This window comes from Cervus elaphus, chromosome 1 (genome assembly GCF_910594005.1).
Source record: "Cervus elaphus chromosome 1, mCerEla1.1, whole genome shotgun sequence".
Classification (NCBI taxonomy): Eukaryota; Metazoa; Chordata; class Mammalia; order Artiodactyla; family Cervidae; genus Cervus; species Cervus elaphus.
The window spans coordinates 49504804-49527058 of record NC_057815.1 but is presented as its reverse complement, the minus strand read 5'-3'; the positions used below and the strand labels follow the sequence as shown (position 1 = coordinate 49527058).

Genomic DNA, 22255 nt, shown 5'->3' with positions numbered 1-22255 from the left:
CATGCATATGGATTCAATGCTGCAGATTTATTCAGCATTGGTTAATGGTTTCTATAGAGATTGATGTCAATCTCTCTGGCCTTTCTTGTGTCAACAGTAAGTTACAACAAGAAAGATCGTGGCTTTTGCCTTTGATTAGAAGAGGTATCTTTCTCTAGTTGACTGAAGGTCACAGCATTTGCAACATGTGCTCACTTATTACAGCTCCCATGCAGAATGTATACATAAAAATCTGATTTACTCCCCAAAAAGGACCAGAACCATAGTGAACAAAAGATGTCTCTGACTACATTAGACAGTTTTCAAAGAAATCCAATCCTGATAAACCATTAAACATTAGCAAATTACTAATACAACTCTAACTAGGGAATAATCTCCCCACATTCTCTGTCATTCATGACTCAAAATTACAGAATTATAGGAAAAATCAGTACATTTTTTTATCTTTAAAAACCTATTTTATCTTATAAAAACAATAAAAGTCAGAATTTTATTCTGATAGAACAGACGGTACTACCAACAGAGAAGTGTTATAGTAAACAAAGCAAGGAACCTAAAAGAGCCAACCGGTTTTAACATGTATCCAGCATCTGAACAGAATATAATAAATATATGCACATCAATTCAAGTGAGTGAGCATCGATTTATACCCAAATTACTGATCTAGAAAGAACACCTAAATACATATTTATGCAAATGAGTCTAGAAGACAGGCCATGCAAGGGAAGGAAACTAACATGATTTTTAAAACAAATTTCAAGTAATAGTCTGCCACTGTGTTTTGAAGGGAATTCACAGTTTGACCTGAAGGACAAAGGAAGAAAATCTCCTCCCTCTGGCCTCAATTCTTTACCTGTAAAATGAAGTATATCCTCAACACTGAAATTCTATGAGTCTATGACTCTGAGGCAATCTTAATAGAATAAATCCCCCAAATTGGCTAGTGAACCAAAAAAGTTGCCATTCATGAGCCTACTACCCTGTTCATAGACTTCAAATGTTTACCACCTGCTCTTGTCAAGTACTGACTTGAGGCATATATACAGAGGCATATAAATAAGAGAGTACCATCTAATAGTTAATAGTCTAGACAGCATGGAATATAAATCACCTCAAGGTGCTATGACAAGTGCCAGTTGCTAGAGAGCTATAAATAGTATTGTGGAAACCCAAAGGAAGGAACAAATACGCAGTTCATTTTGGGTGGATCCGAGGCATTAAAGAAGTCCCATTTAACTGGGTCCTGACAGATGAGTAGAAGTTTGTCTAGTGGAAATAAGAGGGATGTCCATTTTCCCAGGATGTGCAAAGCCAAGATGCTGCAAAAGCTTATGGCTATATTCAAAGAAGGGGAAGAACTTTAAAGTGGCTAGAATATGGGATGTGTAGTGGAAAGTAACAGGGAAAGAATCCAGCAGGATGGGCTGACAACAGATTGGAAAGGATTTTAAATGCAATTCAAAGTAGTTTGGATTTTATTCTCGAGGAAATAGCAAGTTATTGAAGGAATTTAATCACAGGAGTTATGTGATTTGAATTTCCCTTAAGAAAAAAATTTCTAGTGGCCTCAAGAAAAAGTCATCCAGAAGATTGTATATATGTTTATGCTCCTGTCATTTGTATTTATGTGTGCTTAGGTTCTCTCTTCTTATCTTGTCCTTGGTGCTCTGCTGGACATGTGGTACTGACTGGTGCTAGCCAGTTACTTTCTACTTCCACATTCCTTTAAGTCTCTGTTTTCAGTCTCTATAACTGCTACTGATAAATGTTGTTGAAAGGAAGTAAATGAAGAGATGGGGAGAGGAAATGATGAAAGAATATGAATAATCACAAAAGGAATACCTGGAAGGGAGAAGAGAGATAGTATACCAATAAAAATAACATAAGGGCTAATGTATATTGAGTACATACTATGTGCTCTGTTGGTTACTTATGCTTCTCAGTAATTCACTAAATTTCAAACAATTCAACAATAAAGCTACTAATGTATCCCCATTTTCAAATGAGGTAAGTAAGCTTAGAGTTACTGGGTTTTGGCTATAATGCTAGTAAATGGTAGAGAATATTCAAACCTGTCCTACCTGACTTTAAAACCCATGCTTTTAATTTTTACACTCTATTCCCAGTCATATCATTCACTGAATACTATGAGCCAAGAACTATGGTAGCTGCTTTACATGAGTTAGCTCTAAGACTCACATTAACAGAGTTGGACATGACTTAGCAACTGACTAACAACAAAACCTAAAAAACTAACATTATCCCATTTTACAGTATAGAAAAGTGAGACTCTGGAAGATTAAGTTACTTAACTAAGGTCACAAAGACAGTAAGAGGCAGCACCAGAGCTTTAACCCTGTCTGTTTTCAGTTCAGTTGCTCAGTCGTGTCCGACTCTGCGACCCCATGGACTGCAGCACGCCAGGCGTCCCTGTCCATCACCAACTCCCGGAGCTTACTCAAACTCATGTCCATCAAGTCGGTTAGCCATCAACCATCTCCTCCTCTGTCATCCCCTTCTCCTCCTGCCTTCAATCTCTCCCAGCATCAGGGTCTTTTCAAATGAGTCAGTTCTTCGCATCAGGTGGCCAAAGTATTGGAGTTTCAGCTTCAACATCAGTCCTTCCAATGAATATTCAGGACTGATTTCCTTTAGGATGGACTGGTTGGATCTCCTTGCAGTCCAAGGGACTCTCAAGAGTCTTCTCCAACACCACAGTTCGAAAGCATCAATTCTTCGGTGCTCAGCTTTCTTTATAGTCCAACTCTCACATCTATACATGACTACTGGAAAAACCGCAGCTTTGACTAGATGGACCTTTGCTGGCAAAGTAATGTCTCTGCTTTTTAATCTGGTGCATTATAATGTTCCTATTCCCACTCCCTACTCCTTCTCCCCAAAAGTGAGACCCTTCCTCATCTCCACATTTCCATAGTCTACTCTCTAGGCTCAGCTAATATCTTACCTCCTCCAAAAGCCTTTCAAGAGCATATCAGCCCACTATTGCATTCTTACTATAATTATTTCTGTAACATTCATTTACCTTGATCAATACATTTGTATTTGTCAGCTACCTGTTCTGTTTATGTTCTGTGTCCCCAATCAAGCCATATAAGAGACCTGCAGCAAATCTTCAGGCAACTTGTACTATCCAAATATGCCTTACATTACCCTAGACCAAGTCACTAAAAGGAGACAAGAATGGTGCCATACAATTTGAATTCCCAAGATAACTAGCAGAATCCTAAGCACATGTTAGGGCTTCATAATTATTGATTGTCTCAAATATACATTAATAGCAGTAAGGTTTTGGTAATAATAACAATAACAGCTAAATATATGTGCATGTGTGTGTGTGTGCATGCGTGCTTGTGTGCTACATGGCTTCAGTCATGTCTGACTCTTTGAGACCCCATGGACCTGTTGCCCACCAGGCTCCTCTGTCAATGGGATTCTCCAGGCAAGAATACTGGAGTGGGTAGCCTTTCCCTTCTCCAGGGGATCTTCCCAATGCAGGGACTGAACCTGTGTCTACTTGACTACATACTTATATATATGTGCTGCTGGAAAAGACTTCAGACAGTCCCTTGGACAGCAAGGAGATCAAACCAGTCATTCCTAAAGAAGATTAACCCTGAATATTCATTGGGAGGACTGGTGCTGAAGCTGAAGCTCCAATAATTTGGCCACGTGATGCAAAGAGCTGACTCATTGGAAAAGACCTTGATGCTGGGAAAGATTGAGGGCAGAAGAAGGGGGCAGCAGAGGATGAGATGGTTGGATGGCATCACCAACTCATTGGACATGAGTTTGAGCAAACTCCAGGAGTTAGTGAAGGATATGGAAGCCTGGCATCTCCAGTCCCTGAGGTCTCAAGGAGTTGGACACGACTGAGACTGAACAGCAACAACAGATAGATAGATAGACAGATATATAGATAGACAGACAGATAGATAGATAGATAGATAGATAGATAGATCCTTTACCACTGAGCCACCAGGTAAGGCCAGATGGTATGGAGCAATGCAGGAGATGCAGTTTCAATCCCTGTGTTGGAAAGATCCCCTAGAGAAGGGAATGGCTGCCCACTCCAGTATTCTTGCCCAGAGAATCCCATGGACAGAGGAACCTGGTGATTATAGGTCTCTGGAGTCACAGAGTCAGACATGACCTAGCAACTAAACCACCACTATATATAAAAACATACATATAAATTCAGTCCTCATAACTGCCAATGATGTAGTTACTACTGTTACACCCATTTTACAGAAGAAAATAAGGACCAAAAAATTTAAGTGACTTGTCAGAAGGTCAAACAGCTAATAAGTAGTAGCTGAGTCAGTATCCAAATACATGCAGTGTCAATCCAGAGTCAGCATTCCCTTGACTACTTTAAAAATACTGTGTGCTTCAGTTGTGTCCGACTCTTTGAGACCCCATAGACATGGGGCCCACCATGCCCCTCTGTCCATGGGATTTTCTGGGCAAGAATACTGGAGTGGGTTGCCATGCCCTCCTCCTTCACTCAATAGATGTTATTCTAAGATTAAACAACTCTAACACTTTAAAAAATCATAAAACATGTATTACTTCTGTTGTAAACACTGACTAGAGGAAATAAGGAAAGAAGAGCTTTCATAAAGTAGGGAAGAAAAAAAAAAAAAAAACCTGAGTAGAAGATACAAAGCTGCCAGGAAAAAATGAGAAGGGAAAAAAAAATTTGAGAAGCATTTCTGTTTAGAAAAAAAAAATAGAGTTGTGCCATTTTCTCAAAGTCTCTGTCACTTATAAAGCATCATCCTGACTTCCTCTCATTAATATGCCAAATTATATAGCATATCTCAGAGCAAGCAACCACTATTAGCAAAAACTCCGCAACTCTACACCAGAATCATGCAATCTTGAACCAGTGAAACGCAACCACCTCTGGACTGACACACACAACAGCTGTTTAAGGTGCCAGAGAAATGCCCTGATGAAGATTCCTAGCAAAAACTGGAAAAGAGAATGTTTATTTCCAAATCTTCAAATTTGATGAGGCTGTTGCAAGTCAGGGAGAAAAATACAAGATATATTTCTACTTTAAAAGGCAGTAAGAGATTCTTGATGATTTAGAGATGATGGAAAGTGGAGGCAAGTGATGTAGGTTTGTATACAGTTCATATATATAATTTATGAAGCCTTTTCCATTATTTATTTTAATTCATATGATAACCTGGTGCAACCAGTAGTGTTATCATGTTATCATCTCTACAGAATTAGTCTCTGCAAATAGTGCTCAGAGATGATAACTTTTTAGAGTTTTTTGGCTAGGGAGTAAAGAAGACAGGACTAAAGACCAGGTCCTCTAAAACAAAGGTCCTTTCCATATGTCATGTGGTTTTCTCTTAAAGAACAAACAAAAAAAAAGAGCCTCTTGTTTTACAGAGGGAGGAAAAAAGCAACAGTGACTGCTAAACAGATAATGATTGAAGCATGATAATGACAAGTCTCATTTCTCTGCTCTTTTGAGGAAACCACATCTTCTTCTTGAAAGTGAAATAATAAGTAAAGAAAAAAAGCCCTCTTGGTTGCTTTCCATATCAGTGTCCCCTAACTCCACTTCTCCCTCCCTGGGTCTGGACAGTGTAACAACCTCTGTAACACGTACCCCACCCCAGTAGTGTCATAGACACACGAAAAACAAGCCTCATGACTCCGTTCAGGGAAATGCCAAAGGAAACTCAGAGAAAATCTAGAACCCTGAAAATAAAGCAATTTCTCCATAGAACACAGCATAATTCCCCCAAAGAAAGTTAAGTAAAGGGTGATTATGTAGAAGCACTGTGTGGTATGCCATATGTATTGTGGGGAGGACGTGGGCGTAAAGGGAACTAGGGTCTGAAAATGGAAGAAAAATTTAAAAAGCAGGTAAATTCTACCTAGAGTTTGTTATGGCTGAAGGACTCTGTGCCACAAAGTAAAGGAAACTGCTTCTTCAGAGCTCTACAATTTCCTGTGGAACAGAGATCAGCAAACAAATCCACCCTTTCTCAGAACTAACACACGAAACTCTTTCAACATTCCTATGCAAGGGATGACAAGTCAGACATTTCACTGAAGAAGCAGTCAGTGTGATTGTGCCCACAGAGGATATCCCTGTTTACCCCTTCTGTCACAGAGATGCCCATAAGCCTTGGCACGTTGCCAGTCTAACATGTAAACAACATGGTTCCAGATAAAGAAGGCTATAACCCAAAGATGATTTTTCTCACTATTCTGCTTTTATTAATTCATTCAGTATGCATATGCTTGACATAGTTGTAGATTCTTGGGATAAAGTAGTGAACAAAATAAAGTTTCTGCCCTCATAAGCTCACACTCTAAATCCAAATTGAACTACCCCAAGATTTCTTCCACCTCTAAGATTCTATGGTTCCATTACTAGAGAAAAGGCTTCAATTGCAAACCCCCTAGCAGAGAGACACTTTGAACACCTAAAGGAAAAAGTTCACCTTATAACCTCAGCATCTAACATAACACTTAATGGTCAGTAAAAGTTTTTTAAGAGAAAGGAGGTGATTGCTATAGTAAAGATATAGAAACTAAAATTCAGGATGCTAAAATAAATTACCTATTGTTACACAAATGGTGAGTGGTAGAGCTAAGAACTCTATCCTGACCTAGAACTATTCTAGACGTGCCTCATAATTTTGATGTAACTGATTAGGACTTTATTTTTAAGGACTATTCAATTATTAAAGTCAGCTCCCCAAAAGTGAGTCTCTGCATCTTTGCTTACCTTTTAATTTACGAGTACCAGACAATTCAACACAAGTCTTCTGTCATGGGGTCAAGAGAGAAGATTTGAAAGAGTTTAGGGATGAAAGTACCTTTAAAAGTTATCTAGTTATTTCTCCTTACTTCTCAGATGAGGGAACTTATAAGGAACGGCAGAAATTTGCCCAAAACCACAGATAGTCAAGGGAGATCTAGCACCAAAATCCAACTCTTCTGATAATTAAGCCCAGTTTTCATTTCTATCACAACACTGTCTGTCCTAGTTTCCTTGAAGGAAAGAAGAATTATTAAATGTTTTTGTATTTCTACCAATACTCAGAAAGTTACACCTGCCATATGGTGTTACTGGTATACTACATTACCCAACAAAATAACTATTAAGAAAATTTTGTTTTCAAACCTAACTTTTCCTCCTCCCTGAAATTTCTCTATTCCAGTCAGGCCAGAGAATTTTCAACAGCTTCTGGACCAAGACCCTGAGCTAAAAGACTCCAATAGGTACAGTAGAGACTAATACAACATTGTAAAGCAACTATACTCCAATAAAAATAAATTTAAATAATAAAATTAGGCAAAATTTTTATCCTCTTTCAGGTTATCTGATTCATCTGTAAAACAGGGATAATAACACTTACCCTGATTATCCCAAAAGGGTAGTCAGGTAGAATATATGAGCAAATGGCCATAATCAATTTGAAAAGAATAAAGCACCATGCAAATAAAAGGTACTACAATTAATTACTAGTATTATTACTCAGAAATACTGCATATTTTAGAGGCCAGAAGCTATCTTATAAAATCAGTTTATAAAGAGGCAAGAGCAATGTGACATAGCTGGAAGATCCCAAGGACAGAATTGGCCCTATGTATGAATCCAGATTCTGTGACCTTGAAAAGTTGTTTAAACAAACAGCCTCCTCATCAGAAAATGGGGGCTATTACTACTCTGAAGAATAAGTAACAAATATTTACAAATATACATCTAAAAGCGTCTTGTTTGTATGGTATAAAATGGTGTCATTATAAATTTCCTTTTTCGGAGAGCTTAGAACTTCAGGTTTTTATCTAGCATTCACACTGTGGGAACAGCTGAAACATCTGTAATGTCAAGTAGCTGAAGCTGATTTTAAAAGAAAAACTAAAGAAAAGAAAAAGAAAAATCACCACCAAAAACAATAACAACAGTATCCCTGATCAACATATTAAAGCAAAATTTTAGATGCTAATTAACCTAGCATATTAGCAATTGGGCCAGAATTTAGGAGCCAGTTCTATCAATGGGCATTTTCTCAGTCACTCAGACAAACTGTTGTGCTTATTTCAAATCCACTGTACTAAGGCTCTCTTTGTTGACTGGATTGTTGGATTATTGCCTGCATTCTGTCTTCTGTGAAAATGCCAAATGTATAGAAATTTCAGTCACCAGATTAAACGTTCATCTTGACAATATATTATGCTGTTTGGTGTCATGTTGACATCCTACTGATGATGTTCACGACTCTATGCTTTTATTTTGTTCTTTGGTTTCAGTAAGAAGAAAAGTTAAAAGCCCTTAGACTAATGAATTCAGATTCTTTTCAGATACAGTGCTGCTTCTCTTCCACAAGATCAGGAAAAGGATATATTTCTGGCTGCAGACATATGTGGTACAGACATGAGATCACAGCTTTAAGCTTAATAGAACATAACAATCTACTCACTGTTTACACTTTAGCCCAGTGGGCAGCTGGAAATCACAACTAACCATATGCAGTGCTGAACAAGTGGTCATGACTTTATTAATAAAGCCAAGCATTAACAAATAAGATTCTGGGAATGGTACAGTGAGGGGCAGGAGTTTTCATACCATAGGCCCCTCTAAGTACTAGGCATAGGGCCCAGACTATTGTTGAAAATGTCCTTTGGGATTAGACTATTCTTTCCACCAGGATTTCATTTGCCATCTTTCATATTTCCCAGTTCTCTATACAGTGTTTAATCAGCTGCTAGGGACTGGTTAGAAAGGACTCTGATTATTCTTGCATCCTAACATCCTGAAAAGGGAGTGCATTATAAAATTATCTACATATAATTAAATCAAATCACACACATAGAGAAGTACTTTTCATACTACAGAAAACTATTTTAACTAGAAAAAGAGATGCAAATAACACCTCATTAGGCTTTCCAAAGTGTATGACAATTCTAGTAATATTATCTCTGATTTATTGATGAGAAAGGCTTAAATTTTACTACAGGTAAATTACAAAACAAAGATTTAGATACATGTCCAAATTCCATGCTTTGACTGGTCAATGACTGCCATAGAGAGTAAATTAACCGATAAGCCTGGCACATCATAATCCCTTTCTGCACTGAGATGTACACAAGTGTACTAGGCAACTGGAGTACTCAAGATGAATCACTATTTAACATAGAAGTATTTCTTATACATATCAGTGTCACAATTTATAAATTTCTATCTAGTTCTTTCATTTCTTTACCATGCCTAAGAGATAGCATGAAATCCCAAATTTGTAACCCAAGTACAAAAATCACAGGACAGGTGTAAGAGTGTAAAACCATCAACATACATACCAAGCTTTCATGAAATTGAGTTGACCCTACTGGGTCAGCAAAAATTAAATATTCAGCAAGTCCTATAAAGTATGGTGCAGAAACTAGAAGTTTGCTAGAGTAACTAGCTCATCCAAGTGAAATTTATTCAAGTGTAATAAGTAGAGAAAGTAAATCTGAGTGTGCAATCTAAATCCTCAGACTAGATTTAAGGTATAGGATGGATTTTGATGAAGCGCCTTTTGCATTTATGTGTAATCTGATTTTAGTTTTGTGTTTGAAACAGTAGTAAAGTTCTTTATTTGAAGTACATTGCATTGTCTTTTTTTGGTATTGTTACCGTCAGGATAAATATACCTCGCATTTTCCATTGAGCGCAGCATAAGAACTATATTCAGGAAACAAGAGCAGTGTAAAGAACAATGTTCCAAATGTACCTTCTCTCATAGCATGCCAGATTCGTGATAGGCTAAGAGAGACAGCGTGCTCTCCACTGAGAGCTCTAATGATGCCACGAGAGTCCAGACCATTCACACAGTTATGACATAGAAAGCAACCACATTTTCTTCCTTGGGGCTTAAAGAAAAGAACTAGCTCTCAAATCACAGTTAATAATGTGTAACCACAGCGCAAGGCAAGAGAAAAAGAAAGAACAAGTCCCAGTGAAGTATGAGATTAATCTCAGATAATTATCCCAAGCAATTACAAATCACCATGAAATACAACTGTCAATCCTACCCTCAGCTTAGACACATCACCAAATGAAAATGGATGATTAAAAATACTAGGAGCTAATAGGCAAAAAAGTATGGATGGAAAAGTTATAATGCCCATATTTCCAATGGACTAAACACTGATAATAGTGTACAGAAAAATTGTTGTCTAGCACTTCAAGATAACATATATATACGAACATAAAGCCTATGAAATTTCCTGGGGAGCAGGAAATATTATAAAAGTGTGTTTCAAAAGTAACTTTCCTAGAAAACACCACAGCTAATACAGTATTCTTTTAACTGTATATTCACTATGAAATAATTATTCAGTTAACTACCATTTGTATTATGTTTTGCAAATGATAGCAGGCAACAGAGACAGAGCAAAAAGAATGTAAAAAACACTAGACAAGTAAAAAACCAATAATTTCTAATCTCTTTTTACCCAATATCTAAATTTATAAAAAGTTCATTTAAAGTAAATAGGATCTCTTCAATAAATGGTGCTAAGAAAACTGAATACCTACACAAAACAATAGAGTTAAACCCTTACCTTACACTACATACAAAAATTAACTCAAAATGGATCAAAGACCTGAACTTAAAAGCTAAAACCTCAAAACCCTTAGACGACTTCGGGGAAGTCTTCATGACATTGCTTTGCAATCATTTCTTAGATATGACACAAAAGCACAGGCAACAAAAGAAAAAAAGATAAACTGGAGTTCATCAATTTAAATGACTTATATGCATCAAAGGACACTACCAGGAGAGTGAAAAAGCAACTCACAGAAAAAGAAAAGTTTTCAAATCATGTATCTGATGATTTATTAATATCTACAACACATAGAGAACTGCTACAATTCAATAACAACGATTTCAAGCACAATTCAAAAATGAGCAAAGGATTCAAACAGGCGTTTCTCCAAAGATCTACAAATGGCCAATAAATATATGCAAAGATGTTCAACATCATCCATCATTCAGTCAGTTCAGTTCAGTCGCTCAGCTGTGTCCAACTCTTTGCAACCCCGTGGACTGCAGCACGCCAGGCCTCCCTGTCCATCACCAAATCCCGGAGTTCACCCAAACGCGTGTCCATTGAGTCGGTGATGCCATCTAACCATCTCATCCTCTGTTGACCTCTTCTCCTCCTGCCTTCAATCTTTCCCAACATCAGGGTCTTTTCAAGAGTCAGCTCTTTGCATCAGGTGGCCAAAGAATTGGTGTTTCAGCTTCAGCATCAGTCCTTCCAATGAACACCCAGGACGTATCTCCTTTAGGGTGGACTGGTTGGATCTCCTTGCAGTTCAAGGGACTCTCAAGAGTCTCCTCCAATACCATAGTTCAAAAGCATCCATTCTTCAGTGCCCAGTTTTCTTTACAGTCCAACTCTCACATCCATGCATGACCACTGGAAAACCATAGCCTTGACGAGACGGACCTTTGTTGACAAAGTAATGTCTCTGCTTTTAATATGCTTTCTAGGTTGGTCATAACTTTCCTTCCAAGGAGTAAGTGTCTTTTAATTTCATGGCTGCAGTCACCATCTGCAGTGATTTTGGAGCCCAAAAAAATAAAGTCTGACACTGTTTCCACTGTCTCCCCATCTATTTCCCATGAGGTGATGGGACTGGATGCCATGATCTTAGTTTTCTGAATGTTGAGCTTTAAGCCAACTTTTTCACTCTCTTCTTTCACTTTCATCAAGAGGCTCTTTAGTTCCTCTTCACTTTCTGCCATAAGGGTGGTGTCATCTGCATATCTGAGGTTATTGATATTTCTCCCGGCAATCTTGATTCCAGCTTGTGCTTCTTCCAGCCCAGCATTTCTCATGATGTACTCTGCATGTAAGTTAAATAAGCAGGGTGACAATATACAGCCTTGACGTACTCCTTTTCCTATTTGGAACCAGTCTGTTGTTCCATGTCCAGTTCTAACTGTTGCTTCCTGACCTGCATATAGGTTTCTCAAGAGGCAGGTCAGGTGGTCTGGTATTTCCATCTCTTTCAGAATTTTCCACAGTTTACTGTGATCCACACAGTCAAAGGCATAGTCAATACAACAGAAATAGATGCTTTTCAGGAACTCTCTTGCTTTTTCTATGATCCAGCGGATGTTGGCAATTTGATCTCTGGTTCCTCTGCCTTTTCTAAAACCAGCTTGAACATCTGGAAGTTCTCAGTTCACGTATTGCTGAAGCCTGGCTTGGAGAATTTTAAGCATTACTTTGCTAGCGTGTGAGATGAATGCAATTGTGAGGTAGTTTAAGCATTCTTTGGCATTGTCTTTCTTTGGGATTAGAATGAAAACTGACCTTTTCCAGTTCTGTGGCCACTGCTGAGTTTTCCAGATTGACTGGCATATTGAGTGCAGCACTTTTACAGCATCATCTTTCAGGATTTGAAATAGCTCAACTGGAATTCCATCACCTCCACCAGCTTCGTTTGTAGTGATGCTTTCTAAGGCCCACTTGACTTCACATTCCAGGATGTCTGGCTCTAGGTGAGTGATCACACCATTGTGATTATTTGGGTCATGAAGATCTTATTTGTACAGTTCTGTGTTTTCTTGCCACCTCTTCCTAATATTGTCTGCTTCTGTTAGGTCCATACCATTTCTGTCATTTATTGAGCCCATCTTTGCATGAAATGTTCCTTTTGTATCTCTTATCTTCTTGAAGAGATCTCTAGTCTTTCCCATTCTATTATTTTCCTCTATCTTTGCACTGATCACTGAGGCAGGCTTTCTTATTCCTCCTTGCTGTTCTTTGGAACTCTGCATTCAAATGGTTATATCTTTCCTTTTCTCCTTTGCATTTTGCTTCTCTTCTTTTCACAGCTATCTGTAAGGCCTCCTCAGACAACCATTTTGCCTTTTTGCATTTCTTTTTCTTGAGGATGGTCTTGATCCCTGTCTCCTGTACAATGTCACAAACCTTTGTCCATAATTCACCAGGCACTCTATCAGATCTAGTCCCTTAAATCTATTTCTCACTTCCACTGTATAGTCATAAGGGATTTGATTTAGGTCATACCTGAATGGTCTAGTGGTTTTCCCTACTTTCTTCAATTTAAGTCTGAATTTGGCAATAGGGAGTTCATGATCTGAGCCACAGTCAGCTCCTGGTCTAGTTTTTGCTGACTATATAGAGCTTCTCCATCTTTGGCTGCAAAGAATATAATCAATCTGATTTTGGTGTTGGCCATCTGGTGATGTCCATGTGTAGAGTCTTCTCTTGTGTTGTTGGAAAAGGGTGTTTGCTATGACCAGTGTGTTCTCTTGGCAAAACTCTATTAGCCTTTGCCCTGCTTCATTCTGTACTCCAAGGCCAAATTTGCCTGTTACTCCAGGTGCTTCTTGACTTCCTACTTTTGCATTCCAGTCCCCTATAATGAAAAGGACATCTTTTTTGGGTGATAGTTCTAAAAGGTCTTGTAGGTCTTCATAGAACTGTTCAACTTCAGCTTCTTCAGCATTCCTGGTCGGGTCATAGACTTGGATTACTATGATATTGAATGGTTTGCCTTGGAAGTGAACAGAGATCATTCTGACGTTTTTGAGATTCCATCCAAGTATTGCATTTTAGACCCTCTTGTTGACTATGATGGCTACTCCATTTCTTCTAAGGGATTCCTGCCGACATTAATAGATATAATGGTCATCTGAGCTAAATTCACCCATTACAGTCCATTTTAGTTCACTGATTCCTAGAATGTTGACGTTCATTCTTGGTATCTCCTGTTTGACCACTTCCAATTTGCCTTGATTCATGAACTTAACATTCCAGGTTCCTATGCAATATTGCTGTTTACAGCATTGGACCTTGCTTCTATCACTAGCCACATCCACAACTGTGTGTTGTTTTTGCTTTGGCTCCGTCCTGTCTTTCTTTCTGGAGTTATTTCTCCACTGATCTCCAGTAGCATATTGGGCACCTACCAACCTGGGTAGTTCATCTTTCAATGTCCTATCTTTTTGCTTTTTCATCCATCATTAGGCAAATGCAAATCAAAACCACAATGAAATACAATATCACATCCACTAGACAGGCTATTATAAAAAAAAAAGGAAAATAACAATTTCCTCTCCTATGGCTTACACTCTTACCTTCTTCAAGTCTTTGCTCAAATGTCATGTTCTCAATGACTCCTATTCTAATCATTCTATTTAATAATACTGCTTCCTTGCATTATTAATGTACCTTATCCTATTCTAAATTTCTTTTTCTATAGACCTTATACAATTCTAATATACTCTATAACTTACTTATCATGCTTGTCATTATCCATCTGTCCCATCAGTAATATAAACTCTGTGAGAATTAAAATTGTTTGTTGTATTCACTAACATATTTTAAGTGCAAGAATAGTACCTATCGCTGGATGAGTGAACTGACTAATTTCTTGCCTGGAGACAGAAAGTAGCTTAAAATTTTGAAAACCAAGTCACTCTTAAAATTAATCAGTTAGTATCCTCTTTAACACCAAATATTATTTTCTACTTATTATCAATAAATAGCCAAAGTACTATGGCTTAAAATATAAAGTGTCCCACTTTGCTGAACATTTCAATGGAATGAGGTCTTAAAATTGTATTCATATGTTAACATTCACAGTACATGTGCCAGTTATTTACTTACTGTCTCTGACTCTCACATCACCCTTCAATACTCTGCTCTGTGATTCTGAGGCACTCTATTTCCCATGCTCCCTTGCCAGCTGGCTTCCTATTAGGCTCAGCCAATGAGAGGGACTAGTGGGAAATTAGAAGGTGGGAGGAGAAGAGAAGAGACTTCCTTTTTCTAGCTCATGAGAGCATCCCTCCAGCAGCAAAATATGCTTATGGCTGTACCATTTTACATTCCCATCAGCTTAGCTTCTTTTAGCATTCCCAATACCAGCTGCCTAACCCCCTCAAAGATACCAACACCAGCTGACAACTCTCCTCTCAGTGATTAGAGCAGAAGCCATGTCATGTTCCCCTCAGTAGGCTGAGCAAGTCACACAGTACACCCTCTCCCCAGAAATCTAAGCCCCAGTCATCATTTTTTTCCAAGTTCCTAAACTCAAATAGGCCACGTTCTTTCCACACAAATGGAAGCTGGCATCACTGGCAGCTGCTCCCTACAGTTATATCTGGAAACATATAGATATAGGAACTACTGACTTCCCTTTTTGTTTTTTCAACCTTCCAATACCTGTATAGCAAGTATCCTCAATTAAGTCCCATCCACTTAAACTGTTTATCATGGTTTTTGTTCTCCTGACTAGATGTGACTATGCTTAACTATACAGGCAGACCAGAAGATTGACAATGGAATAATTTACATTTGAACCAGAATTTACACTCAGAATTAAACATAATACAGATTTTTTCAATATTATCTTAACCAAAGACTCAGAAACAAGTCTTTCAAACAGAACAAATAACAGACTGAGATCTAGAAGTACTATACTCATATCTGTATAAGCTTATAGAATCATAAATTTTTATCTCCAGTCCACTCCTCTCTCCTGTCTACTCCCTACCTCCTTTGGATAGCTAGCATACATCTCAAATCTAACATGTCCAAAACTGAGTTTCTGATATTTCCTAAAACCTGTTCCTCTCAAAGCCTTTCCCACTTGACTTAATGGCAACTCTATCCTTATACCTTCTCAGGCCAGAATCCTGGAGCCATCCTTGATTCCTTTCTTTCTCTCACCCTCCATATCCAATCTACTAGAACGTCCTGTTAGTTCTTCATTAAAACTATGTTTAGAATATAACCACTTCTGACCACCTCCACTGCTACTCTAAACCACCAGTAACTTTCACCTGGATTACTGGAGTTGCCTTTAAGTGGTCATTCTGCTTCCACCCTTTTGCATCCCTAAAATTTATTCCCAGCAACAATCTAAATGATCCTTTCAAAACACAAGAATATCATATTCTCCTCTGCTCAAAATGTTCCAATGGCATCCCATCTCACACAGAATAAAAGCAAAAATCCTCACAATGATATACAAGTTCCTAATAATCTGGTTCCTATTATTTCTCTGACTTCTTCTATTACTTTCCTTTCATTTACTCATCTCCAGCCATTCTGCTCTCTTTCCAGTTGCGTGAACATCAAACACATTTCAACATTAAAGTCTCTACTTTGGTCATGCCCTCTGCCTGAAACACTCTTCCCTAGATATATGCATGCATGGTTCCTTTGCTGTTATTTTAAGTCTATGAGGAAAGATTTTCTTCTCAATGAAAAATTCCATGACCATCCTACTTAAAACTGGACATATTTACACACTCAGCACTCCCTATTCACCTTACCTATTTTATTTTTCTCCATAGCATTTATCTTCTGAGTTACTATAAAATAATTTCTTTTCTATATTGCCTTTTTCCTTCCAGTATAATATAAGCTCTTTGAGGGTAGGAATTTCTGTTTAGTTCACTGATATATCTTCAATGACCATATGGTGTGGTGCCTGGTACATAACAATGAAGAGGAATTAAAGAACCTCTTGGTGAAAGAGGAGAGTGAAAAAGCTGTCTTGAAACTCAACATTCAAAAAACTAAGGTCATGGTATCTAGTCCCATCACTTCATGGCAAATAGAAGGATAAAAAGTGGAGATAGTGACAGATTTTATTTTCTTGGGTTCCAAAATCACTGCAGACGGTCAATGCAGCCATGAAACTAAAAGATGCTTGCTCCTTGGAAGGAAAGCTATGACAAACCTAGACAGCATATTTAAAATCAGAGATGTCACTTTGCCAACAAGAGTCTGTACAGTCAAACCTATGATTTTTCCAGTAGTCATGAACAGATGTGAAAGTTGGGCCATAAAGAAGGCTGAGCGCCAAAGAATAGATGCTTTCAAACTGGAGAAGACTCTTGAGTTTCCTGGACTACAAAGAGATCAAACTAAAGGAAATCAACCCTGAATAACATTGGAAGAACTGTTGCTGAAGCTGAAACTCCAATACTTTGGCCACCTGATGCAAAGAGTTGACTCACTGGAAAAGACCCTGATGCTGGGAGGGATTGGGGGCAGGAGGAGAAGGGGACAACAGAAGATGGGATGGCTGGATGGCATCACCAACTTGGTGGACATGAGTTTGAGTAAACTCCGGGAGTTGGTGATGGATAGGGAGGCCCGGCGTGCCGCGATTCATGGGGTCGCAAAGAGTCGGATACAACTGAGCGACTGAACTGAACTGATAGAGAAACACAGATTTTTCTAGAAGAAATAATGATATGTTAACTACACTTATTGTGGTAATTGTTTCACACTAAACATAAGACAAACCATTATGCTGTACACCTTAAACTTATACAGTGCTATATATCAATTATATCTCAAAAAGAATGACAAATTAACATCATAGGAAGAAGATGCAAAAAGGAAGGGAAAGTAGAGACAGATGGCAAGCTAAGTTGAGGAGCCAACCAATCAAGACTATGTGAGTCAGAAGGGAGAAGAGAGCACTAACAAAGACTCAGGATGACAGCGCAGAGTAAGACTTTGTTGGAAAGGCTACTTCTTCAAAAGGTTACACCAAGATAAGCCCAGTTGAGTGAGGGCAATAATAATTGATTCCAAAAGAAGTACACAGTTAACCTTTCGTCACAAGAAGCTGAACATCTTTCACAAAAGGAGAACTGAACAAAAATTAAAATAAAGGAAGGCAATAGAAGAATGAAATCATTAACCATCTTGAAGCGCTAGATGAAGACAGGATAGATGAGTAACTTTGTCATCACTGGCAGAACACCTGGTTGGAATAACTGGAACACAGAGATCCTTAATTAAAACTTTAAGCTCTGATATATAAGTTTTCTTTCATTTTCTATGAACTCCTACTCATCATTTTGAAAACACTTCATTATTTTTTCTGATGCTTTAAAATTCCACATTAGTTAAAGTGAACTCTGTTCAGAACTTGTGATACTCGTAAGATACAACCACTTTTTAACTCTTATGACAAATGTAATATCATAGTGTGTAAAGTTATTTATCAGGAACAACTGGAGAAGAAAATGACATTGTGCAGAAAATTATTCACATTAGAAAATTATTCACAGTATATCTATGAACACCAGTGCACAAAAGAAATATAATTTCACTATTAAACTATAGCTGTGACACAAACTATACGAGTTGTAAGTCCCTAACATGCTTTCATAATTCAGACATAGAATGACAACTGCAAAGGACAGTTCACAATGCACAATTCTGCACTTTTACAAAATGTAGAGAAATACATTCTCAACATTTGTCTAAAACAGAAACATGTCAGCAGTCAATCCAAGCAAATGGGCTCTTCTTCAATTTCTGTACCACTGTTTGAAGTCTCTTCCTTTAACATACTCCTTCTTTCATATTTTGTTCTTTTCCCTTAGGTCCAACTTCCTTCTTTGGGTCATTCTTTCACTATCAAATAAGGGCTTCCAGGTGGTGAGTGGTAAAGAACACATTTGCCAGTGCAGGAGATGTAAGAGACATGGGTTCAATCCCTGGATTGGGAAGATCCCCTGGAAGAGGACATGGCAATCCACTCTGGTATTCTTGCCTGAGAAATTCCAAGGACAGAGGGGCCTGGCAGGCTACAGTCCATAGGGTTGCACAAAGTCAGATACAACTGAAACGAACCTAGCAAGCATGCACGCCTATTCTATTAGATAGTACCTGTTGTTTATAACATCTTCCCCTACTGCTCTGGAATCAACGAATCTTGCAAATAAATGGTGTGGTATCACAACTGAGAATTTAATTGTCATACCCAGGTGTTACCTAAATTTTATTGCAAGAGTTTGTGGTTTTATGGTTTATATGTGCTAAACTCTATAATCTTTAAGAAATGAAAGTATATAACAAATATGTTGAAAAAACATATATATATTGATACATATCATGTGTCCTGATAATTATTAGATAATACCATAGAAAGAAAGAAAGACTAACGTATCATTACTAATACAGCCTCTAAGCCCTTGTATATTTAATAAATAATGAAGACTATGCAAACTCAATACAATTACTACTGCTTCTATGCAGATATCATCTCACAATATTACACTGCATCATACTTACCAAAATATAAAGCCAAGTCTTTCTCTGAGTTTCCTTTAGCTGCTATGGTTTGAATGTTGTACCTCCCCCAGCATTCATGTGTTGAAATCATAACCCCTAAAGGTGAAGGTATCAGTAGATGGGGCCACTGGAAAGTGAGATTAGTTCACGAGGATAGAGCCATCATGAATGGGATTAGTGCTTTTATAAAAGAGATCTTATAAGAGGTCTTCCCTGTAGCTCAAAAGGTAAAGAATCTGCCTGCAACATATGAGACCTGGGTTTGATCCCTGGATTGGGAAGATCCTTCAGAGAAGGGAGTGGCAATCCACTCCAGTATTCTGGCCCGGAGACTCCCATGGACAGAGGAGCCTGGCGGGCTACAGTCCGTGGAATCACAAAGAGTTGGACATGACTGAGCAACTAACACTACTAAAGGAGATCCTAAAGAGCTCCCTAGTCCCTTCCGCCATACAACAATAAGTCTGTGAGCCAGAAAATAGCCCTCATTCAACAGTCAGTACCCCGATGTCAGATTTCCAGCCTACAGAACTGTAATAAATAAATTTCTATTGTTTATAAACTTTGCAACCCATTGGACTGTAGCCCATCAGGCTCCTCTGTCCATGGGATTTTTCAGGCAAGACTACAGAGTGGTTCTCCTGGGGATCTTCCCAACCTAGGTGCTGAACCCATGTTTCCTGTGTCTCCTGCATTGCAGGCAGGATTCTTCACCTGTTGAGTCATAGGGGAAGCCCTGTTTATAAATTATCTACGGTTATTTTGTTACAGTAGCCCAATGGACTAAGAAAATGCCCCTTCATCATTCACAACATCCTGAACTGTATATCCACAGATCTGGGAACTACCTCTTATAAAACATGTAAAGTCCTATAGAAAAGTCTACTCCCAAAATCAGAAAATCTGCAAACCCTATTCAGAACATTTTCATTGTCAGGAACTCCAATTTTTCTAGTTTGAAAGAATATCCACTAGTCGTATTATATAGGAACTTTGAAGTATGCTATCACTAATTCACAGGATTGTAGCCTTTGTTTCCAACCCTTCTGCCTTCTTAGTGCTTGTTCAGCTAAAATAATAACAATGCATTTCAAACTCACTCTAAAAATTAGCTTTGCCATACAAACAGTATTTCAAATATCACATATGGAATGCATTTTAAAAGAGAAAAATGATAGCAGTATTAATACCATTTTCTCCTTTTTTTAATTGTATTATAGTTGATTCACAATATTGCTAGTCAGGCGTACAGCAAAGTGATCAGTTAAACCTGTATGTACATTCTTTTCGAGAATCTTTACCCACATGGATTAAAGAATATTGAGTAGAGTTCCCTGTGCTATACAGCAGGTTCTTGTTCGTTTTCTTTTATATATAGTAAGTATGTGTACGTTAATCCCAAGCTCCTAATTTACCCCTTTAACCACATTTCTTTCCCCTTTGGTATCTATAGGTTTGTTTTTAAAATCTATGAGTCTGTTTCTGTTTTGTAAATAAGTTCACTTGTATCATTTTTTTAAATTAGATTCCACATATGAGTGATACCATATGATATTTATCTATGTCTGACTTACTTCACTTAGATGATAATCTCTAAATCCATCCATGTTGCTGCAAATGGCATAATTTCATTCTTTTAATGGCTGAGTAATACTCCATTATATATATGTACTACATGTTCTTTATCCATTCCTCTGTCAATGGACATTTAGATAGCTTTTTAACATTTTCTCCTATCTAGTACTAGACTTAAGTACCAGTGTTTGCTTTAACATGTGCCATAATATCACTCAAATATTTTAAATAATTAAAATTGAAAAACAAGAGATGCTTTATCCACTGCAAAATCCAAGAAATAATAACATAAAATTGCTGTTGAAGGCCAGAAGAATACTTAGAAAGTAATGACCAAGTTCACTCTTATTCCTTTTGTGTTCATTTCCCCCCACTCCCTCCCTTTCTCTCTCATTTTCTATACTTTCATCCCTTCTCTTTATTTCTATAATTATTGCGGCTGTGCCATATTGTATTATTGTTTTAAGAAAAGAAAACAGCTAAGGGCAAAAATCACAGAGTGAAAGTATAAGAATCAAACTTAATACTAACATTATACCTATTAGAAACTTATTAAATAGAACTTAGAGGGTTATCTAATTAAAAAATGACTACTGCCATTACACATTACATGAGAAAATAGCTATAATTTCATCAATTTACAATTCAAAAAATCTCAAATGCTCACTAATACTACTAACACTTCTTAAACCCTTTTCAAACTTTATAAGTCCATTCCAATTATTTTTTCAACCTAACTCACACAGTAGTTATACACATTATGAAAGAGAGTAATAACATTTTTTATATATCAAACCTAATCTCTCCAGCTGAGATTAGATAGTTTGCATCACTGAATCAAAGACTGTTACAACTGAAAGGAAGTGAGGCCTAGAAAGCTTAAGCAGTTTGCTCAAGCAAGTAACTAGTTGCTAATTAGTAGCAGAGAGAGTTGAAACTAGAATCCAGCTCTCCAAATTCTAAAGCACCAAGGGATACTGGAACTAGAATACAGATACTCAAATTCCAAAGTACTGAGCACTGTACACAAAAGACAAAGGAAATAGATATAGTCCTAAAGAACCCATTAAAACTCTATAGTTGCATACCTCTCTGATGAATGATATATGATTATAGTAATGCACACAATTGCAGATCTAATACAAACAGGATATTCAGCAAACAATTTGGTTAATGTCGAGCCATTTCTGTATAGGTCTGGCCTACATTATGTGATTTTTTTTTTTAACCCTCCTAAATCTATACCTTCTGACTTGATTCAAGGCCAATATTAAACTAGAAATCCCCCTCCTCCAAATGGGCAAGGGGTGAGAATAGAAACAAGAGTTCAAACAGAGAAGGGGAAACATGCTGGCTGTCAAGCGAAAGTCATCCCAGGATTAGAAAATTGTACTTAATGCTCAAGACATAATCCATGCATGTTTGCTAGAGTTAGCTGTAAGTGGAATCCTTCACCCACTTCCTCTACCCTCCTGCCTTTAAATGGCTAAAACCTCATTTCAAAAGATAGGCTCTGGGAATATGGGAAAAGTTAAGGAAATTCAGT

The 22255-nt window shown here is 37.7% G+C and overlaps 1 protein-coding gene across 17 annotated transcripts in view; it reads right to left on the bottom strand.

Annotated features, from left to right (window-relative positions):
- The window catches only part of SOX6 (SRY-box transcription factor 6), a 677134-nt gene that overhangs the window by 406874 nt on the left and 248005 nt on the right, over positions 1-22255 (bottom strand). The window contains exon 1 of one of the 17 annotated variants that reach the window (XM_043902145.1): positions 4104-4124. The exons of the other annotated variants lie outside the window; for them this stretch is intronic. Coding sequence (XP_043758080.1) covers positions 4104-4117 — 14 coding nt within the window. The 5' untranslated portion in view covers positions 4118-4124. Of the gene's footprint in view, positions 1-4103; positions 4125-22255 lie in introns of those variants that run through there. 17 annotated transcript variants of the gene reach the window in all.